Source organism: Bos taurus, chromosome 4 (assembly GCF_002263795.3).
Source record: "Bos taurus isolate L1 Dominette 01449 registration number 42190680 breed Hereford chromosome 4, ARS-UCD2.0, whole genome shotgun sequence".
In the NCBI taxonomy this organism is placed as follows: Eukaryota; Metazoa; Chordata; class Mammalia; order Artiodactyla; family Bovidae; genus Bos; species Bos taurus.
In genome coordinates, this window is record NC_037331.1 from 116,904,530 (window position 1) to 116,920,770 (window position 16,241).

The following is a 16,241-nucleotide window of genomic DNA, read 5'->3' on the forward strand; positions in this document are numbered from 1 at the left end:
CCTTTGTGCGGCTGTTTCCTAGGAACTGGGGGGTCAGCTGTGCCCGGTTGGCGCTGAGCTGGTTGTGGCCAGATGGGACCAGAGCCCTTCCAGCTGGGCCTGCACGAGTGCCCGGGGCCTCTGGCACGTGGGGCGGCCTGAGGCCCTGTGAGCCTGCGTGAAAGGACCAGTCCACACCTTTTCCCAATCACCTCTCCCCGTGCTCCCCACGTGCGGCTTCCTAATTCCTCATCCTATAAATGCCCTAGCCCCAGGCCTTCTGGGAGGCAGACTTGATTTGTTCCCGTCTCCTGCTCGGCCGCCTTGTGAGCAAGCCCTGGGGTCTCTGCGTTCGGCTGAGCAGCCGCCAGGAGGAACGGGTTGAGGACCGGCTGCACAGCCTCCCCTGGGACCTGGCGCTCAGGACCACTGACTCCCGCTGTCTCCACAGGCTTGCCATTTTGGAGACACCAGGTAAGGTCGGCTTCAGGCAGAACTGCCCCATTTGGGCTTCTCGGCGAGTGCCACATGCATTCCCAGGCCTTGGGGGCGTCCGGGGGGCCCTGCAGCCCTTGCTGAGGGCTGTGTCCTCCCTCAGGCCTTGCCGCTGCTCCGGGCTGGTCCTTGGCATACCTGGTTCCTGCTGCGTGTCTGGTTCTTCTTTGTGGACAGGCCGTGTTCTTACAGGAGCTTCTTCTCAGGGAGTCTGACCAGGGCCGCGAACTGAGCAGTGGACTGCTGTTTGGTCGATTAACTCATGTTGGGCTCTTTGTGACCCATGGACTATAGCCCGCCAGGCTCCTCTGTCCATGGGATTCTCCAGGCAAGAGTACTGGAGTGGGTTGCATTTTCTTCTCCAGGGGATCTTCCCCACACAGGGACGGGACCCGCATCTCCCGCGTCTCCCGGATTAGCAGGCAGCTTCTCTCCCACTGGGCCACCGGGGACGCCTCAGCAGGTGACTGGTGTGTGCTGAGACCTGCTGGTGTAACTGTCTTCAGCGGGAGATTGCATATGATGGTTGTCATCACTACCACCTGGTACCGTTAGACAGTACAACGAAGGAGACCCAAGCCTTGGCTTATGGGCAGTAGTATTTATCCTTCTTAGAACAACGTCCTTTTCCGAGGAAAGTTATCTATAGAGGATAGTTTGTTGTTTAGCTGCTGAGTTGAGTCTGACTCCTTCAAACCCCATTGACTGTAGCCCATCAGGCTCCTCTGTCCATGGGATTTCCCAGGCAAGAGTACTGGAGTGAGTCGCTTTGTTCTTTTTCTTTAAGATGGTTTTAGCAGTTCTGGGTCTTTATGTTTCTACATAGGTTTTAGGATTATTCTAGCTGTGAAAAATGTCATGCGCAATTTGCTACAGACCGCATCCAATCTGTAGGTTGCTTTGAGTGGTATGGCCATTTTAACATTCGTTCTTTCAATCCAAGAGCACGGGATATCTTCCCACTTTCTTTCAGCCATCTTCAGTTTCCTTTATTAACATTTCTTAGTCCTTTTATTGTTTTAAACCTTGGGATATAGCTGATTAACAATGTTGGTGATAGTTTGAAGTGAAAAACAGAGGAATCCTTTATTAATGTTTTATATTAATTCTCAGTGTGTAACTCTTTCACTTCCTTGATCAGGTTTATTCCTAAGTACTTTATTTTGGGTGGGGGATGCAATTTTAAAAGGGAGTTTGTTTTTTCTTAAACATTCCCTTTTTGCTATTTCATTTTTAATATAAGAAATGCAACCAATTTCTGTACGTTAATCTTGTATCCTGCTGCCTTACTGAGCTCATTTCTCCGTTTTAGGAGTTTTTCTGTGGAGTCTGCAGGGTTTTCTATATATCGGTATAGTATCCTGTCCTCTGCATATCATGACAGTTTCACCACTTCCCTCCAATTTAAATACCCTTATTTCTTGTCTTTTTATTGTGGCTAGGACTTGCAATACTGTGTCAAATAGAAGTGGTGAGTTCTATCTTTGTTACAGATTTTAGGGGGAAGACTTTCAGCTTTTCACTGTTGAGTATTATACTATCTGTGGTTTTGCCATAAATAGTTTTTTATTATGTTGAGATACAGTCCCTCTATATCCACTTTTGTAAGCTCTTTTAAAATCATGAATGGATGCTGAGTTTTTGCAGAGGCGTTTTTTCAATCTACTGAGAGGATCGTGTGATCTTGGTTTTTGCCTTGGCTTTTGTTGCTGTGGTGAACGACACTGATTTTGCATATGTTGAACCATCCTTGCAGTGCTGGGATGTATCTGATTTGGTCACTGTGTATGATCCTTTTTATGTCTTGTTGGATTTGGCTTGCTAATTTGTTGAGAATTTTTGCATCTATATTCGTCAAAGATGAATCAAACAAAACAACATATTCATCAAAGATAGTGGCCTACAGTTTTCTTTGTAGTGTCTGATTTTGCTATCAGGGTGACGGTGGCTCCATAGAGTGTCTTTAGGAGTGTCCCTCCACTTCAGCCTTGTGGAAGTTTGAGTGGAACTGGTGTAAGCCCTTCGCTTGTTTGGTCGAGCCCCACGTGCAGTCGTCAGGCCCTGGACTCGGTTGTTGTAGGGGCCTCTTGCCTTTTGTTGTTTAATCTGCAGGTTCTGTTTCACTTCTGGGCTTCCAGGTGGTTCCATGGTGAAGAATCCACCTGCCAATGAAGAGAGATGAGACATGTGTATGATCTCTGGGTCAGGAAGATGCCCTGGAGTAGGAAATGGCACCCCACTCCGGTATTCTTGCCTGGGACATCCCATGAACAGAAGAGAGTAGCCTGGTGGGCTACAGTCCATGGGGTTGCAGAGAGTCACAGACACAACTGAGCAACTGAGCACACACGCACTTCAATTGTCAGATCACTTCAGTCGCTCAGTCATGTCCTACTCTGAGACCACATGGACTGCAGCACATCAGGCTTCCTTGTCCATCACCAGCTCCCAGAGCTTGCTCAAACTCATGTCCATCAAGTTGCTGATGCCATCCAACCATCTCATCCTCTGTCATTCCCTTCTCCTCCTGCCTTTTATCTTTCTCAGCATCAGGGTCTCTTCCAATGAGTCACTTCTTCCCATCAGGTGGCCAAAGTACTGGAGTTTCAGCTTCAGCATCAGTCCTTCCAATGAATATTCAGAACTGATCTTTAGGATGGACTGGTTGGATCTCCTTGCAGTCCAAGGGACTCTCAAGAGTCTTCTCCAACACCACAGATCAGAAGCATCAATTCTTTGGTGCTCAGCTTTCTTTATAGTCCAACTCTCACATCCATACATGACTACTGGGAAAACTATAGCTTTGACTAGATGGACCTTTGTTGGCAAAGTAACGTCTCTGCTTTTTAATATGCTGTCTAGGTTGGTCATAACTTTTCTTCCAAGGAGCAAGTGTCTTTTAATTTCATGGCTGCAGTCACCATCTGCAGTGATTTTGGAGCCTAAAAAAATAAAGTTTCTCACTGTTTCCATTGTTTCCCCATCTATTTGCCATGAAGTGATAGGGCTACCTGCCATGATCTTAGTTTTCTGATTGTTGAGTTTTAAGACAGCTTTTTCACTCTCCTCTTTCACTTTCATCAAGAGGCTCTTTAGTTCCTCTTCACTTTCTGGCATCAGGGTGGTGTCATCTGCATATCTGAGGTTACTGATATTTCTCCTGGAAATCTTGATTCCAGCTTGTGCTTCCTCCAGCCCAGCGTTTCTCATGATGTACTCTGCATATAAGTTAAATAAGCAGTGTGACAATATACAGCCTTGTTGTGCTCCTTTCCAATTTGGAACCAGTCCATTTTTCCATGTCCAGTTCTAACTGTTGCTTCTTCATCTGCATATAGGTTTCTCAGGAGGCAGGTTAGGTGGTCTGGTATTCCCATCTCTTTAAGAATTTCCCACAGTTTGTTGTGATCCACAGTCAAACTCAAAAATCAAAGAGCTTTAGTGTAGTCAACGAAGCAGAAGCAGATGTTTTTCTGGAACTCTCTTGCTTTTTCTATGATCCAGTGGATTTTGGCAATTTGGTCACTGGTTCCTCTGCCTTTTCTAAATCCAGATTGAACATCTGGAAGTTGTTCACATACTGTTGAAGCCTGGCTTGGAGAATTTTGAGCATTCCTTTGCTAGTGTGTGAGATGAGTGCAACTGTGTGGTAGTTTGAACATTCTTTGGCATTGGAATGAAAACGGACCTTTTCTGGTCTTGTGGCCACTGCTGAGTTTTCCAAATTTGCTGGCATATTGAATGCAGCACTTTCACAGTATCATCTTTTAGGATTTGAAATAGCTCAGCTGGAATTCCATCACCTCCACTACCTTTGTTTGTAGTGATGCTTCCTAAGGTCCACTTGACTGCGCATTCCAGGATGTCTGGCTCTAGGTGAGTGATCACACCATCATGATTATCTGGGTCATGAAGATCTTTTTTATACAGTTCTGTATTTTTGCTCCCTCTTCTTAATATCTTCTGCTTCTGTTAGGTCCATACCATTTCTGTCCTTTATTGAGCACATCTTTGCATGAAATGTTCCCTTGGTATCTCTAATTTTCTTGAAGACATTTCTAGTCTTTCCTATTCTATTGTTTTCCTCTATTTCTTTGCATTGATCGCTGAGGAAGGCTTTCTTACCTCTCCTTGCTTTTCTTTGGAACTCTGCATTCAGAGGGGTCTATCTTTCCTGTTCTCCTTTGCCTTTCACTTCTCTTTTCTCAGCTATTTGTAAGGCGTCCTCAGACAACCATTTCACCTTTTTACATTCCTTTTCCTTGGGGATCACTTTGGTCACTGCCTCCTGCACAATGTCACGAACCTCCATTCATAGTTCATCAGGCACTCTGTCTATCAGATCTAGTCCCTTGAATCTACTTGTCACTTCCACTGTATAATCGTTAGGGATTTGATTTAGGTCATACCTGAATGGTCTAGTTATTTTCCCCTACTTTCAACTGAAGTGGGAATTTGGCAATAGGAGTTCATGAAATGAGCCACAGTTGTTTTTGCTGACTGTATAGAGCTTCTCCATCTTCGGCTGCAAAGAATATAATCAATCTGATTTTGATACTGACCATCTGGTGATGTCCACGTGTAGAGTCATCTCTTGTGTTGTTGGAAGAGGGTGTTTGTTATGACCAGTGTGTTCTTTTGGCAAAACTGTTAGCCTTTGCCCTGCTTCATTTTGTAGTCCAAGGTCAATCTGTTACTCCAGATATCTTGACTTCCTACTTTTGCATTCCAGTCCCCTATGATGAAAAGGACATCATTTTTGGGTGTTAGTTCTAGAAGGTCTTGTAGGTTCTCATAGAACCGTTCAACTTCAGCTTCTTCAGCATTAGTGGTCGGGGCATAGACTTGATTACTGTGATATTGAATGGTTTGCTTTGGAAACAGAGATCATTCTGTCATTTATGAGACTGCACCCAAGTACAACATTTCGGACCCTTTTGTTGACTATGATGGCTACTCCATTTCTTCTAAGGAATTCTTACCCACAGTAGTAGATATGATGGTCATCTGAGTTAATTTCACCCATTCCCGTCCATTTTAGCTCATTGATTCCTAAGATGTCAATGTTCACTCTTGCCATCTTCCTGCTTGACCACTTCTAATTTTCCTCGAGTCACGGACCTGACGTTCCAGGATCCTAGGCATGATTGTTCTCTACAGCATCGGACTTCACTGTCACCACCAGACACATCGTTAATGGAGCATTGTTTCCACTTTGGCCCAGTCGCTTCTTTTCTCTGGATTTATTCGTAATTGCCCTCTGCTTGTCCCCCGTGGCGTATTGGACACCTTCTGACCTGGGGGCTCATCTTGTGGCATCACATCTGAGAAATTTCCTCTCCTTCCACGTTAAATGACAGCCCTCCTGGGTAGAGTGTCCTAGGTGGCACGGTTTCCCCTTTCAGGCTTCTGAACTTACCTGGCCACGCCCTGCTAACCTGCAGTGTTTCTGGAGGAGTCCACCGGCAGCCTTGTGGGGGTTCTTTTGTAATGAATCATTCAGGCACCTGAATGCTTCCTTTAGACCCCTCTTTCACTTCTGACATTTCCATGACCCTCTGTCTTGGTGTGGGTCTGCTTGGGACCCCAGCCTCTGTGGGGTGCAGGCAGGCGGCCCTTGGTACTGTGTTCACAGAGCCACCAGTGCAGATCCTCTGGAAGCAGCAGTTGTGCACCCAGGCCTGCCGTGGGAGCTGCAGAGCAGCTCAGGCCTGGCCCGGCCCCCAGGTGCACCCACAAACCCACGGCTGCCTGGGCCGGACCTGCCCCAGCCAGGGAGCCGCTGCTGTCCACTCGAGTGCCCTGCAGGCGCCGCGTGGACAGAGCCAGAGATCGGCCCATGGCTCAGCCACGGCTCCGCAGGCGAGGGCCCTGCTGGTGTCCCTCGAGTGCTCCTGGGGCTTGTGGTGGTGGGGCTGTGCTGGGGAGTGTGGAGGCTGCTGGGGGCCCACCCTGCCCTTCACACGCTCCTTCACATCGGTGCTTTGCTTCTACAACGGCCGGGGCGTCTTCCACGCCACCCCAGTTGCAGCGGCGCCACACTCCAGCCCCTCAGGCTGTTCACGCAGCCAACCGTGGTCCTCTCCCAGGCTTGTCCTGCATGAACCAGCCGGCACGCGTCTCCGGCTGGAGACTGGCTGCGTGCAGGCAGCACAGAGCCTCTCTGCCCTGCCTGCTACGTGCTCCTCTGAGTCTCTGACCCCCTCTCTGCCCCGGCTGGTCCCCCCTTGGGTGAGAGCCCTTCTGGGGGCCGGAACCTGTCCCCTATCAGAGCTTCCTCCCAGGGGCGCAGGCCTGGTTTTTCTTCCCTCCCCACCACCACCTTTCATCCCCCTGGGTTCCCTGGAGATCTGTCCTGTGCTCCTTGGTGCCTGAGCTTTCCCACCAGGAGGTAATGGGAGAACTGTTCCGTGTGTAGATGTATTTGTGGGAGGAGGTGAGTTCCACGTCCTTCTGTTCTGCCATCTGGATTCAAAGTCATGTACTCGTCTACGCACAGGTTTGAGATGACCCTGGAGGCTTGTTCGGATACCGAGTGGGCCGTCTTCAGTCATATCTGTGTTTCTCCCACCCATTTGCAAAGTGAGACAGTGCAGACCAGCCACACCAGCTCACCATGCACTGGACATATGCCTGGTGTGAGAGGAGGGCTCAACTGTCGATCTTACCGTTAACTAACTTTAAAAAAACCTTCACTTAGAGTAACTTGGGTATGCAAATCTACTTTTAGAACTGTAAGTGGTCTGAGATGTGAAGTATTTTTAAAAATTTTTTAAATATTACTTATAAATGAAGTAACACTTCAGATATATTAAACTGTAGAAACTAAAATCTAAAAGGTTTTTTATTGCGGCTACTAGAAACTTTAGAATTACATATGTGGTCTACATTATACTTCTGCTAAATCTTGAGTCAGACCAAACAACGGGACTGAGAGACTTCCTTTCTTATGAGAAATAACTTTACAACCCAATCAACCGAATAAGTTGATTTATCTTTTTCTTAAATCTTCATATGTAATTTCCTCTGAGTCTCCAAGTCAGCGCTCAGCAGCTGTGCGGGCCAGTTGGCTGTAGACAGCTCCTGGAGTGTTTAAGGAGTATTGCTTGGCAGCTTTTGAAAAAATACTCATTGAAAGGTTAATCAAATCAGTCAGACTTGCATGTTGCTTAAACAAACCCCGTTTTCACTGAAGACTGAACAGATGCACAGACTCTACCCAGAGGCTTTTATGCCATGGTCACGTTCACTTTCCTTCAAGGGTGTAAGAAGCAGGCCCATACTCTGAATACTGAGCAATCAACATTTGTGCCAACTCATGGAACTCCTGCCGTACTTCCAGGACGTTACAGATTCTCCATTCTTTCACATCAACATTCGTTCCACCTGTGGCTCATGAGCAGAGTCAGTTCTACAGTAAGTTTGTTTGCTTAGGTACAAAAGTAGGAACCACAACGGACACACACTGTGAGATACTGTTACAGATGCAAGTGCCAATGGGGTGTGTTTCAAAGAGCTTGACGTATTACTGTTTCCAGTAGACCATCGGCATGTCACGTACGAGTGCCGAGAGACTTAACGGTACCCGCACGGCAAGAGACGGGTCACGGCGAAGTCGCCACAGGTCAGGTCGCAGGTGTGGAGCCTCACTTCCCAACTGTGATGCAGAGTGGTGAACTGCAGGACTGACCCCACGTGGCTCCACGTCAGAGCCGAGAGGACATCCCACGTCCTCGGCGACGCCCGAGCCTTGCTTGCAGCAGTGCTGACCACTCCTGTGATGTGGAAGTCCTGATGTGTTTAATGCACGTGCTCCCCTCCACTGTGGGAATTAAACAGTAGGGACTGCACGACAGGAGGACAGACTGGAGCCAATTCCAGCTCGTCCTGGGAAAACACCTCAGCAACTGCCGTGGAGGCAAGCAAGCTCAGTATCTGAGGAGCACGGGGATGGGCGGTGATGCCGGGCAGGGCTGAGCCTCTGGCAGCGCTGGACCGGAGCACACGCTTCCTGTGGTGTATTCAACAGGCTCAAACGCCAGTGGTCACTGGTGACGATGGTAACCGGAGCATACGACACCTGTGGTGTATTCAACACGCTCAAACGCCAGTGGTCACTGGTGACAATGGTCTCCACTCGCATTTTTCTACCTACAACCCGACAGGAAGTGTATTAGAACTGTATCTGGAACAGAAGCAGGAGAGATGTGGGTTCCTGTGGTGGTAACGAGTCTGGCCGGTGGATGCCTGTGCTGTCGTAACTGCTAATGCTGTGAACATACCTCTGCTCAGGAGTTCATGTCTCACCTTGATAGAAAATTACTTCCACGAGAGAAAATTCTACCAGAAAATACTTTGCCTTGAAATTACTTAAAATGTGATCCACTTTCATGCAAACCCTGTAAACTATACAAAAAAAATGTGTCATAAGAAAGGATCACTCAATTCTAAGTAAAGTTCAAAAGTACATTTATTTAAAATGTGGGCAAGATTTCAATATAAAAGAAAAGAGTATAAGAAATAAAAATAAAAGTACAAAACATTTCAAATCTTTAACATCCATAATTTAGAGATAGCAAGGTCTTTATTTACATCATTTCTATTTGCAGCTAAAGTTCCATTAACAGTGTTGTGAAAACATTTAAAAACCCGGCAAATGAATCATAAAACCTAATGTGGGCTCTTAAAAGTCGTATAATACAAAACATAATTTATGTTTCCTCAGAATAAAATTACACATCTTAAATAAGATGCAACATATTTAATATATTTGTCTTCCTGCTTTAAAAACGCTTGTCCCGAAGAAAGCAGCTGGAAAACAAGGGCGTCTGCGGGCACGGCTGGGGCAGGCCGCGGCTCCTGGCAGCAGCGCAGGGGCGTCAGTTGAATTTATATGTAGGCATGTTAAGGAAAACAATCCACAGCAGTGCAGACCAGGCCCACACCCAGCACAGCCGCGTGCAGACACAGAGCCCTGGGTGCCTTAAGCCCTGCTTCTGGAAACCGGGCCCTGCCTTCCCCTGCAGCCCAGGCCTCCGCCTGCAGCAGCACGACGCAGCTGCTCTCAGGCTGCAGACGCAAAGAGAGGCCCGAGGGGTCACCCACAGATGGCTCGGGTGAGCTTTACGCTGAGTCTTCCTTCCGAAAGGAAAGGCAGCGCAGAACGGACTTTCGGACAGAGACATGGAGAAGACGGGAGAGTGCCTGGAGGGATGTGAGCGCGCCTACTCTAGAGGACAGCCCACGGGATCCAGCGAGCCTCCCAGCGGCTCCACTAGCCCTGGCAGTGTGCCCTAGCCGGGGGGCTCCTGAGCACTGAGAGGGGCCCACCCACCGCCTTCCCAAGGATATGACTCGTAGTCCAGTGTCTGAGTGAGCACTCCAGTGAGAACAAACTCGGCGTTGTGAACATCTGCCAGGAACAAAGACAAAACCCGTCAAACAGACGCACCTGCCTGCACCCTCGCCAACACGCAGCAGAGCAATGAACATACCTATTCCTCTGGCAAAATACTCTCGACACAAGTGAAGGTCATTTTCACAGGATATTAAAACTATTTCCGACAAACTCTAAGGAAAGGAAGAGCAGCCTCTTGGTTACTGAGCCTCACACATGGCACTGACGCACTCAACAGGCGTCACTTCTGTGTACCTTGTTCTGCTTGTGTTCCATGAGTTTCCGGAAAGACGGCTGTCTAGACAACACTTTGCCTCCTGCACACTCCACAATCGCTTTCATGGTGGACAGACTCGGGCAGATCCCCGGAGTGATGTAAAAGTACTTCGCCTAAAAATGAACATACGTGTACTGGTTTCAAACTGAATTCTCAGCGTGCATAATTTCTCATTCTACCTAAAAATTTTGACAAAAATGACTAAATTCACGGAGCTAAACGGTGCTAGACGCCCCCTAGTCCCCCACATGAAGTGGGCCTGGCAGAACCCAGACACGGCAGTTCAGAAATAAGCACCCTCATACGCTAGGTGTGACCTATTATTAAAAAGTGACTGGGACTTTAATTCCTGTAAGACATGAAGTATTCTGCGGTAAGAGCAAGAATAAGAACATTTTTCACAAATTCTAAAGATAAGCCGGAGTACAAAATGATTTTTATGGCTAAAATTTTCTAACACCCTTACTCTTAACTGTACCAAAAGTACCATTTTGTTTTAAACTCCTCAAACATAAAACAGACTATTTTAGGTAATGTACTCTTAACTCAATACTACAAATCTCTTTTGATTCCTAAGTTGCCTCCTTAAGAGTTAAAAAAAAAAACTGATTACCTTATTAATCTACTAAGCCACTGTTGGATACAAAAAAAATTTTCCAAACTGTTCTATCTTAGAAACATTTAAACATTAGACACATATTCAGTTAATATTTTCTCAAGAATGGTCTCCATTTTCCAGCTGAATAAACGTTTTATGAGAATAGAGTTGTTAAAAGCAAAAAAAAAAGTTTTTAATCTCTTACAAATTATTCATAACATACTCTTTGAACCCAGGTTATGTGTAATGCATCTCTCTCCGTATCAATTCTCCGAGCCCCGGAACACATCCTGGAGGAGGCCCGACTGTGCAGGGGAGAGGGGAGCGCCCGGCTCTCGGGGCAAGCCGCCCGCTCCGTTGTGGCCGTGCGGCCGCAGCAGCTGAGCTGAGCTCCCGTCCAGGCGTACCTTGAAGAGCGGAGAAGCGTGGGCCCTCCTCAAGGACTCCTCCAGACTGAAGGAGAAAAGCACTTCAGCCTCCGCGTCTCGGAGGAGGTAGTTCTGCTCGTCTGAAAAGGAAGACAGCACGACCTCAGAAAGGGCCTGGCGCTGGGGTGCACCGCGGGCGACCGGCTCCAGGCACCCCGGGAGAAACCTGTGGATGAGTAAGTCTCTCCGACTGTACTTCAGTTCCTTTCCTCCCGAAAACAGCCAGGCCAAAGACACTCTTCCTCCTGGACCAGGGTTTCTTAGCTTTTAGGAACAAATGTCCAGAAAGCCATGGACCCTCCTCTCATCCATGGGCGGCTCCCCACCCCCTCAGCTGTAACTTCACGCTGTTGGGGGGCCACAGCGCCCCAACCCAGACCCAGGTGAAGGGCGCCCGTGTGGAGGCACAGCCAGGAACCAGCTTCACAGCCGGCGTGTGCCTGCGGGGATCAGCAAGTTCAGAGCCACTGGATCCGGCTGAGAGTCAGTAGTCAGTTTACAGATGTACCAGAAACAAGTTCCTTTTATACACGAACACATACAGCAATTTACAAAGAATGGTTTTCCCAGATCTTGAGAATCTAAAATTGTTAAATAATACCTAATCTGTCAAAAAAGATCACAAAATGTTTTAATCTTATGAATACATCTCATTCAGAAAAGCGTTTCATTTCATCATCGTAACCAAACTAACAGTCCGGGGTCGGGATGAGTCAGAAGACACGCTGCAGGGCTGACGGGCCGTGTGCTGGGTCTGCCCCTCGCCCTTCTCTTCTTAAACAACACCTTAAAAACGAGGAAACCGTTCTCAGCTCAGAGACCACAGTTGCTGACTCCATCACGTCACTCGGGAGACACTGAGATTTAACAACTGCTAGAAACGCAAGTCCATCAGCCAGCAGCAGAAAAAGGCATTACACTCAGTGAAAGAAAAGAAGAATGTCTTAAAAATGAAGTTAAAAAATGAACAAAGAAGTACTGTCATGCATGAAGTGATATACTTAAACGAAGGGATTTATCTGAAATCTTAGTGTCTACAGCAGGATGAAGGTTGCTGGGCCTGCTGAAGAGCTGTGACGGATGAGAGGAAGCAGTCCGTGTGTAAGGGGAGAGAGGACTCTGAAAGGAACACAGTGGCTACGACAACCCTGGGTTTCTAAGAGGAGCAGCTGAGTGACATTAACTTGGTCGGAGTTGTGGCAAGAGTCGACTTGAAAATCAAACTTGCCACAGCAGCGCAAAGGGCATGCGCACCCCAGAAAGAAAGAATCTACACAATTGGTGTCTCAAACTATGTAAATACAAATACAAAATGTCAAAACGCCTTTCCCCAGTGGCTGGAAGCGCCCACTGTTAAAGCTGTCAGAGCCCAGGCAGGGGCCGTGCTGCAGGGTTGGGGGTGCAGGGGTGGCCATCAGGGGCTGCCTCCACACAGGGGACTCGTCCAGGGAGCTAGTGTGTCTAGGACATGGGGAGCAGGCATCTCGCTGCTAGAGCACAGACGCAGGAAGGGAGAGGCGCGCGTGAGCCCTGTGCTGTGGGACTGGCACCGAAGAGACAGGCATGAGATGCACCATGGGAGTCGGCTCAGCGTAGCCAGAGCCCACGGGCCCAAGCGCCGTCAGCTCCCCAGTCTGCCCTGAGGAACCGGGGGTGGTGGGGGTCCCTGGGACGCGCTGGCACTGGCCTCGGGGCAGAAGAGCCTAAGACAAGCCCAGGATGCTCTGTTTCGCCAAAAGCTACCAGGAGGTCACGACTGGTGGCAAGAGCGGAGAGGGCACCAAGGCCAGCCCGGCCGGCGGCCACTGGTCACAGTGGGCGGCGTGGGAACGGCGACAAGACGGCAAGGAGACGTGAGGAAACAGGATAAACGGGAGTCGGCCGTGGGGCAGCGGCAAGTGCAGCCTTCAAAGTGCTCCCCACAGACGACTCGAGAGCAGGCGGGGCGGAGAGGGGGCCACCGTGGATACCACCCAAGCACAGGTCCGCTCTGTGCAGCCCCCGGCAGGAGGCATGCAGGGGAGGGGCAGGGGGCACGCAGCAGCGGAGTGACGGTGCCACCGCAGATGCCCTGCCTGCCCTGGGGTGGGTGCCCCGCACTGACCCCCAGGCCACCCGCCCCGTGTTCCCAGGACACTCCTGGGCGCCCTGGCCCTGCTCCATCCACCGTCCCACGCCTGGAACCCCCGCTCGACAGCCAGCGCAGCAGAGGACGAACCATCAGGAAGCAGCAGGGCAGGGCGACAGAGCTCTCCCCCGGCACCTCCCCCATCACCACGGCCTTCCTATTTCACAGCAAGATGCAGAGGCACCAAATGGCGCTGCGACATGAGATAATCTGTTCCTTATCCATTTAAATTCACAGACTTAAAAAATGAACTCGGCCTTTGCTGGGATGAAAACAGGGACAGATCAAGGCACGGCCCCTCCTAGCTGGGTGCCCGTCCCCGAGGCACGGCCCCTCCTAGCTGGGTGCCCGTCCCCGAGGCGCGGCCCCTCCTAGCTGGGTGCCCGTCCCCGAGGCGCGGCCCCTCCTAGCTGGGTGCCCGTCCCCGAGGCACGGCTCGGGCCCTCACCGACGAACTTCTGGCACTTGAAGCACTCCTCCAGCCACTCAGGCGTGACGATGTGCTTCACCACGGAAATGGCCGTCAGGAACTTGACCGTCCGCGTGACCTTGCTGGCGATGAGGTGGGTGCACTTCTGTGCGGACTCGGCGACCTCCCCGCCCAGGATGTACAGCTTCTGCAGGCCGGGAACAGAGCAGACGTGAGACCATCCTGTCTGCAGAGCCGCCCGCCCACCGGCAGCTGGGACCTGTCTAGACCGTGAATGGGGCTCTGGGCCGCGGAAAATGGTGAAAGCGGTGAAGTCAGACGTACGCCACCGCGCGAGCAAGGTGGAAACTGGGAGTGGCAACGAACATTTCCCTCATCAGTGCCGCACAAGCCAAGAGGAAAGCGGGCCCTCCACCCGACACCCGGAGGACACCCCTGGGAAGGGGCAGGGGGCTCTGCAGACCCCAGGCTGCCTATGCCCACATGAGCGTGGTAAGGCCTGTTAAGACACAGTCTCTAAGAAGTGACGACACAAAATTGACCTAAGACATAGACACATAAGAGCTGATCTCTTTACACCGAATCTTAAAAGAATTTTATAGTAGCATTTATAATTGTTTCTCTTCCTTAAAAAAATAAAGGGAAATGTTTGAATCCCTGTGATACAGGTCAACTAACTTTAACCATCCCCTCCCCAGACAGCCACATAACAAAACACAAGCCCACAATCCCTCCCAGTTTTACTTCCAGAAGTGCGTTTATGTAAATAAATACAAACACACTGCTGAGCCCTGGGCCCGCCACACTCGAGAGAACAAGTCTCAAGAAGACGGTGAGTTCATTCAGGAAACCTGAGGAGCACAGCTACTCTCATAAGCTGAAATCCTTTATGAAAACGGGATTTGCGTGGCTTTGCTAACGTGTGATTACCAGGCTGCTCTTGGCCTCCTCACCTGAGTCGTCCTAACAAGAAAGCAAGCGTCTAAGGAGGAAGCTGCAGCAAGACGAGGCGGGAAGGCGACGGTGTCCGGCGAGAGTAAACACACACCATAAGCACCGCGGCAGCACGGTGTTCCTGACTACGTGTTACCTTAGAGAGACAGCTAGCCTAAAGCAAATACGCAGAAAGCAACATTCCTAAAAGTCCTTACGCAAAACAGAAGCAAAGTTCACCTTTATGTACTGCTGAACCTGAACAGGCTCAAATCCAGTGAAAAGCACAAAAGGGGTCAGTTCCGGGGTTAACTTCTTGGTGGGAGGTGGAATATCTTCGATTCTATGAAACACACAGAGAAGAGAACGGCTATTGCTTCCCTCACGTGTTCTTTACCAAACGAGGGGTTTCAACAGCTTTAAGAGGCTCTGAGAGCTGAACCTGTGTGGTTCTCTTTCCGTCAAGGGAAAGCGCCGTGGCTCAGCTGCTCTTTCCTCCCCACCATTTACAGTCACCCCAAAGGGCTCTCGCCTGGCACCCCCAGGAGAGGGGCCCATCAGGCACCATCCCCACCCCGCGCTGGCCCTGGGGGGTCTTGAAGGCGGGAGCAGGGGCTCCCAGGGGTCCCTGTGGTCCCGGCCCCTCACTGTCTCCCACAGGCCCCATCTCACCCCAGAAGCTCTGACACAAGACAAAGCTGGTTGACTCAAGCACACACTTTATATTAAACTTTTTCCCCTTTCCTTAAATTTTTTCAAATCTTATTTTTAGGTGATATGTGAGACAGTCTATTAAATTAAAAAACCTGTAGCATTTTAACGATGGATATAGTCACATAATTAGGCTTTTACTAAAGAATCCAACGGTCCCCAGCCTGGGTGGCTGTGGGGACTGGAAGGAGGGGACTGAGGAGACAGAGACCCTCACGCAACGCGGCCCAGGGGTCTCTGGGCTTCAGCAGACAAGACCAGGACACGCCTGGGCACAGCCCACCCCAGCCCCACAGAGGGCTCCTCCCCCTCCCGATCCGGGCCAAGGGTCGAAGCGGGCTTCCAGGCGCACGCTGAGGAAGCCTGGGGCTGGGCTCAGTGCCCCCGCCCGGCCCACCACAGCAGCTCGGTTCACAGAACAGGGGTTCTGGTGAGATAGAAAAAAGATAAAAAAAGAAGATGGGACTGTTTTTCTTTTTTTTTTTAATAAGAAAGGAAAGACACTGGCTATTCCCCATTTGTCTCCAGCAGTGAAACCAAAGCTGTCACGATACAGCTGCAATGCGAGCAAGCAGCAGATCCTTCCAAGTCCTGGTGGTTCAGCTGCTCAGTCGTGTCTGACTCTCTGTGACCCCATGGACTGCAGCCCACCAGACTCCTCTGCCCATGGGAGTCTCCAGGCAGGAACACTGGAGTGTGTGGCCATGCCCTCCTGCAGGGAGTCTTCCCGCCCCAGGGACTGAACCCATGCCTCTTATGTGAGCCGCATTAGCAGGGGACTGAACCCATGTCTCTTATGTGAGCCGCATTAGCAGGCTCCTCTGCCCATGGGAGTCTCCAGGCAGGAACACTGGAGTGTGTGGCC

General features: G+C 49.9%; 1 protein-coding gene across 4 annotated transcripts in view; it reads right to left on the bottom strand.

Annotated features, from left to right (window-relative positions):
• Positions 1-8,926: 8,926 nt before the first annotated feature.
• Positions 8,927-16,241, bottom strand: part of PAXIP1 (PAX interacting protein 1) — a 41,539-nt gene continuing 34,224 nt past the window's right edge. For 3 of the 4 annotated variants that reach the window (XM_059885539.1, XM_059885538.1, XM_059885540.1), the window contains 7 exons: positions 14,906-15,008; positions 13,751-13,919; positions 11,154-11,254; positions 10,127-10,261; positions 9,969-10,044; positions 9,822-9,886; positions 8,927-9,365 (listed from right to left, as the gene is read on the bottom strand). In XM_059885539.1, the coding sequence (XP_059741522.1) occupies positions 9,354-9,365; positions 9,822-9,886; positions 9,969-10,044; positions 10,127-10,261; positions 11,154-11,254; positions 13,751-13,919; positions 14,906-15,008 (661 nt within the window). In that variant the 3' untranslated portion in view covers positions 8,927-9,353. 4 annotated transcript variants of the gene reach the window in all.